Source organism: Mandrillus leucophaeus, unplaced genomic scaffold (genome assembly GCF_000951045.1).
Source record: "Mandrillus leucophaeus isolate KB7577 unplaced genomic scaffold, Mleu.le_1.0 Scaffold191, whole genome shotgun sequence".
NCBI classification, from domain to species: Eukaryota; Metazoa; Chordata; class Mammalia; order Primates; family Cercopithecidae; genus Mandrillus; species Mandrillus leucophaeus.
In genome coordinates, this window is record NW_012101932.1 from 5,791,318 (window position 1) to 5,798,835 (window position 7,518).

Genomic DNA, 7,518 nt, shown 5'->3' on the forward strand with positions numbered 1-7,518 from the left:
AGCAGTTGCAGAAATAAGCAATAAATACTATGTAACTAACTGAAATGGAATTTGTTAATATTGTGTTTATTTTAATCCACATGAAACTGCCCATATTTTGATCCCTTTTAATCCACCAAAAAGGCAACTTCACATGATTCAACCTAGTATCAGTAGAGTTTAGATTACTGAAAGACGTCTTTCCAGCATGACTTCACTGTTCATCAACTAAATTCTACCATACTTTTAGAACAGACAAAAAACCCAAAACAATTTATATACACCTCATTTGTGATTATAACAGTTCATGTGGGGTAGGTGTGAGATTGATAAGTTTAGTAAAGATCTAAGGTAAGGGGGACAAACTCTGAGAACCAATCATGTTTAATATATCTGTGACTGCAAATCAAGGAATAAGATGTAGAAGCTAAAGTATGGGACAAACAATTTCACTAAAGATACTTCTCCTAACTCAAAAGTAAGTAAACTCTCCCTTTTTTTCTTTCTAATCACTGTATAAAGACATACAGGTAAAATGCTAAACAGTCTTTTACTGACTTATAAATTAGAAATCCCTGTTAATCTAAATTATAAATAATTAAATCACATTTGGTGCAGATAGATCTTGTAGAACAGCTGAAAATGGGCGATCATATTTAATGTACATATGACAATCCTCTATTAATAGAATAACTACTTTATCAAACTATTCCTTAACATGGTTAATATTTTTCTACATTTATATGTGCAGTTTGCATTCATGAACTCCTTTAACATGAGAGCTGATGTTTTAGGTATTGTTTCTTTACTAACACCTAGCATGGTGACTGGCAAATATTAGGCAGTCAAATGTCTGTTGAATTCATCAATGAGTATGAATCATTATTTTTATTCTCAACTTCTAATATTAAATTTTTAAAAAACTGAGTGAGATGCCAGGATACAACATTGAATATGGTAGCCATATGGACAGCTTTAAAGCAAAAACTTAAAAGAAAAGGAAATCTCTATTAAACTACAAAAAGGAAAATGGCTTTACAATATCTGTCAAAATAAATACAAAATGGCTACATATTCAAATAGGTAAGTCCTTTTCCAAGAAAATGAAAAAGTAAAAAACTCTAATGTTTCAATGTAATTTGGCAGGAATATTTAGAAATTTTCAGCAATCACTGCACATTGCTATTGCTAAGACTCTGATTCTGAAAGTTGAAAACCACCAATATTTTAAAAACATTTTTACTAGTCAAAACATACCAAACAATACAAGATTTTTAATGTGACAATGGATTGCCTATTTCACATGTTAAATTGCTCTATGCAGGGAGATTTCACAATCCAGGATCCATAGCCATGTTGTTGTAAGTAGGATTTCAACTTACATTTAGCTTCTTGATAGGAGGCAGACATACACTAGAGAAGAAAAAAAAAATGAATTATAGAAAACAGGCAGCATTTAACTTCTGAAAAGTAGCCCCAATACTGCTTCTTTAGCTTGAAATTTTAAAAAGTTAATGAAAGTCTTTTTTAATTCCTACATTTTAATATTTTTGAAGCTAAAAAATTTCCTTCCCAACACTCCTAAAAAGCAATTATTCTTTTTTTTTTGTTTTCTCTCAGAGCCAAGGTCTGACTCTGTCATACAGGCTGGAGTATGGTGGCATGATCACTGAATTCCTGGGCTCAAGCCATCTTCCAGCCTCAGCCTCCTGAGTAGCTAGGACTACAGGCATGCACCACCATGCCCCACTATTTTTTTTTTATCTTTTGTAGAGACAGGGTCTTGCATGTTGCCCAGGTTGGTCTTGAACTCCGGGCCTCAAGTGGTCCTCCACCTTGGCCTCCCAAACCTCAGGTAGTAGAGGCATGAGCCACCACACCCGGCCAGTTTTTCTTCTTCTTTTTTTTTTTTTTTTAACATTTTAAATTAAAAGATTAATCAATCTCATTGAAGAAAATTTGAAAAACAGACAAAATATAAAGAAAGAAAAAAAAATTATCAGTAATCACAAAACTCCATGGTGGTAGATAAAACTAATGGTGGTAGATAGCCACCATTAATATTTTGGCGAATTTTCATTTTTTATAAATGAAAACATAAATGAATTTTTAACAAGCTGGTTTTACTGAGATATAATTTACATACCATGAAATTAATTCATTGTTAAGTATATTGTTTGGTGTTTTTTAATGAATTCATAGAGGTATGTAAATATCAGCAGAGTCCAGTTGTGAAACAAATCTCTCACCTCTAAAAAGTTCCACTGTACTCACCTGCAGTCCTGGTGCCAGGATCAGCCCTAAACCCAGACAAACACGAATCTATTTGCTGTCTCTAGAGTTTTACTTTTTCTAAAAAATTCATATAAATTAACACAATAAGGATCCTGTTGTGTCAGGCTTCTTTCAGTTAGCATAAAGTTTTCCAGTTCATTTAGTTTGTTTCATGTATCAGTAGCTTGTTCTTTTTTATTGCTGACCAATATTCCATTGTAGGGGTATAATATTTCATTGCAGGGATATAACACATTTTGTTTATGTATGCACCAGCTGATTAACATTTGAATTGCTTCCAGTTTTTGGCTTTTCTGAATAATGCTGTTATAAACACGCATGTAAATACCAGTGGAATTGCTGATTACACATTTATCATCTTAAGAAAATGCCAAACCGTTTTCCAAAGTGGCATTTTCTCATAGTCTGTAGTTTGTATTTTCATTTTCTTAACGATGAATTTTGAAAAGCAAGTATTCTATTTTGGAGTCAAATGATCAATTTTCTTCTTTTATGGGTTATACTTTTGGTATCATATCTAAGAAATCTTTCCCTAACAATGTAAATATTTTCTAATTTATATTTAATAATGTAAATATTTTCTCATATTTTATTTGAAAGTTTTATAGTTTTAGCTCTTAAGAGTTAGATCTAAAGTCCACTTTGTGTTAATTTTTGTGTATGATTGACATAAAGATCTAAGTTAATTTTTTGTTTTACCCACATATATCCCACCATTTTAGCATTATTTGTTGAAAAATGATTCTCCCATAGAATTGGCACTTTTGTACAAAAACAATTGATCATATGTGTATAGGTTTATTTCTGTTCCACTGATCTATATGTCTATTATTATATCAATACATTGTCTTAATTACTATAGCCTTATTGTAAGTTTTCTAACTTGGTTCTTTTTCAAAATTCTTTTGGCTCTTAAATGTCCTTTGGATTGCGCTGGGCACGGTGGCTCATGCCTGTAATCCCAGCACTTTGGTGGGTAGAGTACTTGGGGTCAGAAGTTCGAGACCAGCCTGGCCAACATGGTGAAACCCCATCTCTACTAAAAATACAAAAAATTAGCTTGGCGTGGTGGCGGGCACCTGTAATGCCAGCTACTCGGGAGGCAGGAGAATCACTTGAACCCGGAAGGCGGAGGTTGCAGTGAGCCAAGATCATGCTGTCACACTCCAGCCTGGGTGACAGAGCAAGACTCTGCCTCAAAAAAATAAAAAAAAGGCCTTTGGATTTCCATATCAATTTCACAATCAGCTTGTCAATTTCTACACAAAAGCCTGCTGGAACTTTAATTTTGCTTTGAAGCTATAAATTAATTTGGAGATAAGTGACATCCTAACAATACTGTTTTCCAGTGCATTATGATGGTACATCTCTCCATTTACTTAGGTCTCCTTCAATTTCTCTCATCTATGTTTCATCATTTCCAGTGTACAGGTCTTGCATTTCTTTTAAATTTATTCCTCTGTGTTTACACACGAACACACACACAAAAGTACACATTTGGTGCTACTGTGGATGAAGCTGCTTTCTCAATTTTTTGAGCATTCATTCCTTGTATAGAAACAATTTATTTTTCTACATTGCTCTTATATCTTGTGACCTTGCTAAAGTCACATATGATCCAGTTGTTTGTTTTTGGTAGTTGCCAAACAATATTTTACCTACAAGATACAATTTAGGAAAAAAAAAATTTCTTCATCCTTTACAGTATAGGTACCTTTTTACCTTTTTCTTGCCTTGCTGCACTGGCTAGGACCTACAGAACAGTGCTGAATACGTGCTGAGAGCACACATTCTCGCCTTCTTCCCCAATCTTGAGTAGGGAAAGGAGTTACTCAGTCTTTTAACTATTAAGCAGAATGTCAATGGTAGGCTCTTCATTGATGCCCTTTATGAATGTGAGGAAGTTCACTTCTATTCCTTGTTTGTTCAAGTGTTTTTATTGTGAATGGGTGCTGGACTTTGTCAAATGCATTTTGTATGTCTTTTGAGATTATACAAATTTTAAACTTGAATTTATTCATATGGTGTGTTACATAGAGTAATTTTCTGATCTCAAATCAACCTTGCATTACTGGTATAAACCTTCTTGGTTGTGGAGTATAGTCCTTTTTGTATGTTGCTGGATTTGGTTTGTCAATATCTTGCTAAGGATTTTCACATTTATTTTCATGAGAGAGACTGGTTTGTAGTTTTCATTTCTTGTAATGTTTTCTGGCCCACTTTTGGTATCAGGGTAACACTGGACTTGTAAAATGAGTAGAGAAGCATTTTCTCCTCCATTTTCTGAAAGAGCTTTTGTAGGATTTGTATTATAGTTTGCTTAAATGTTTGACAGAATTCACCAGTGAAGTCATAACACGTGTCTGAGATTTTCTTTAGGAAAATAATTTAATTGGTAATTCGATCTCTTAAGTTTTATTTGGATATTCTATTTTTGAGTCAGTTTTTATGAGTTGTGTCTTTCTAGGAATATGTCCATTTCATCTAACTTGTTTGTTGACAAACAGTTGTTCATAATCCCTTATAATAATTTTAAGCTTCTTAAGGTCTGTAGTGATGACCATTTTTTTAAATTCCAAATTTTGATAATTTCTGTTACCTGTTATTTTTTCTTGGTTAATCTAGCTAAAGGATTACCAAGTTTAATTTTTTAATGAACCAGATTTAGATTTTTTCCTATTTTTTTTCTATTTTCAATTTCACTGATTTCTATTCTGATTCATCACATTTTATTATTTCCTTCCTTCTACTTACTTTGGTTCTGATTTGCTCTTCTTAATCTGGCTTCTTGAGCTGGAAGCTCAAATAACTGATTTTAAGATTCTTTTCTAATATAAGCATTTAAAGCTATACATGTCTAAGTACTTATTTATATAGTCATTCCTTGGTGTCCATGGGGAATTGGTTCCAGGACCCTCTAGAAATATCAAAATCTGCAGATGCTCAAGTCCCTTATATAAAATGGCATGGTATTTGCATATAACCTAGGGACGTTCTCTCATATTCATTAAATCATCCCTAGATTATTTATAATATCTAATACAATATAAATTCAATGTAAATAGTTATACTGTATTTTATTTGTATTATTTTTATTTTTGTATTTTTTTTTAAACTTTTCCTTCCTCCCTACCCCAAATATTTTCGATCCATAGTTGGCTGAATCTGAGGATGCATAACTTGTGGCTACAAATAGCCACCTGTATTCCATAAATTTTAATATAAAACATTTCACTTTCACTTAGTTCAAGATATTTCTTAGTTTTCCTAACAATTTTTTCCTTGAACCATGAGTTATTCGGAGGCAAGTTAACTTCCAAATATATAGCAGTTTCTCATATTTCATTCTGTTCTTGATTTCTAATTTAATTCCATAGTGGTTAGAACATACTTGGCATGATTTTAATCCTTTTAAGATTACTGAGACTTGCTTTATGACCCTATGCTGAAGAATGCTCCATGTGGGCTTGGAAAGAACATATATTCTACTATTGTATAGAGTGTTTTCTACAGGTCAGTGAGTTTTGATTAGTTGGTAGTGTTTATCCTATATTTTTACCGATTTTCTGTGGAGTTGTTCTACCAATTACTGACAAAGGAGAATTAAAACCAACTACAGTTGCTGAATTGTCTATTTTACTTCACAACTCTGTCAGCTTTTGCTTGTATATTTTAGGGCTTTGTCGTTACACCAACGTACACATATCTTTGTAATGTATTGACCTTTTTACCACTGTAAGATGTTGCTCTTTGTCTCCAGCAATATTTCTCCTCTTCATGTATATTTAATATTAATATAAACATCCCAGCTGTCTTATTATTTATATGATAGGTCTTCTTTCATCCTTATAACTTGCAATTTATTTGAGACTGAATTTAAAATCTGTCTGTTGCAGACAGCATATATTTGAATCAGGCTTTTTTTAAACCCAGTCTGACATCTGTCATTTGACTGGAGCAATTAGTCTACTTTATTGTAATTATTGATATGGTGAATTTATATCTGCCATTTTACTATTTATTTCTCACATCTTATGTCTTTTTACAATTTCTCTGCTTTTACCTTACTGTCCTATAGTTTAAGAAAAATGTTTTACTGAACTATTTTAATCCTTCTGTTGGTATTTTATCAATAATTTTTCATTTATTTTCTTCATGGTTACATTAGGAATTACAATATACCTCTTTACCTTATATATTTGATTTCAGATTCATACTGGCTTATGGTAAAACAGCAACTTTATTTCAATATAGAGCCATTTCTTACCAAATTCTTTGTTATATTGTCATATATATTGCATCTATGTTATAAACTCAACAACACAGTGTTGTTTTAAACAACTTTTTAAAAAGAAAATAAGAGCAAATATATAGACATGCACATATACATACTCATAGGTCTCATGTTTATCCACACAATTATCATTTTCAGTATTTACTATTCCTTCCTGTGGATTTGCTATCATCTGGTACAATTTTTTCCAAGCCTCAAGGACTTTCTTTGGAATTCCATTTAGGGAAGTACTGCTAACAACACATTTTCTTAACATTAGTTTAACCTGTGAATGCTCTTATTTTGCTTTTATTTCTGAAGGATTATTTTCCTGGATACAGAATTCTTGGTTATCAGGAGTTTTCCTTCAGCACCCTGAACCTGCCATTATACTGCCCTTTGGGCCTCCACTGTTTCTTTTATAACAGCTTTGTTAAGATATAATTCACAAGTCACAAAATTTACCCTTTTAAAGTGTACAATTCAGCTTTCAATGTATTCACTAATTTGTGCAGCCATCACCATTAATTTTAGAACTTCTCCATCAACCCAGAAAGAACTTTGTATCTATTAGCAGTCACTCCTGATTCTTCCTCCTCTAGCGCCTGAAAACCACTAATTTCTGTCTCTATGAATTTGTCTATAATAGACATTTAATATAAATCAAACCACAAGATATGGGGCCTACGCATTCTTTCACTTGACATAATATCTTATTGTATCTGGGCTCTCACTTATATTTCATTGTCTATATGCCAGTACCACACTGTCTTGATTACTGTAGTTTCATAGAAAGTTTTGAAATTAAGAACTATGGGCCGGGTGCGGTGGCTCAAGCCTGTAATCCCAGCACTTTGGGAGGCCGAGACGGGCGGATCACGAGGTCAGGAGATTAAGACCATCCTGGCTAACACGGTGAAACCCCGTCTCTACTAAAAAATACAAAAAACTAGCCAGGCAAGGTGGCGGGC

General features: G+C 32.9%; 1 protein-coding gene across 3 annotated transcripts in view; it reads right to left on the reverse strand.

The window, feature by feature from the left end:
• Nucleotides 1-1,225: 1,225 nt before the first annotated feature.
• The window catches only part of ADAD1 (adenosine deaminase domain containing 1 (testis-specific)), a 51,046-nt gene continuing 44,753 nt past the window's right edge, over nt 1,226-7,518 (reverse strand). For 2 of the 3 annotated variants that reach the window (XM_011978258.1, XM_011978259.1), the window contains exon 12: nt 1,226-1,392. In XM_011978258.1, the coding sequence (XP_011833648.1) occupies nt 1,279-1,392 (114 nt within the window). In that variant the 3' untranslated portion in view covers nt 1,226-1,278. The remainder of the gene's footprint in view (nt 1,393-7,518) is intronic. The other variant, XM_011978257.1, reaches the window with a different exon arrangement.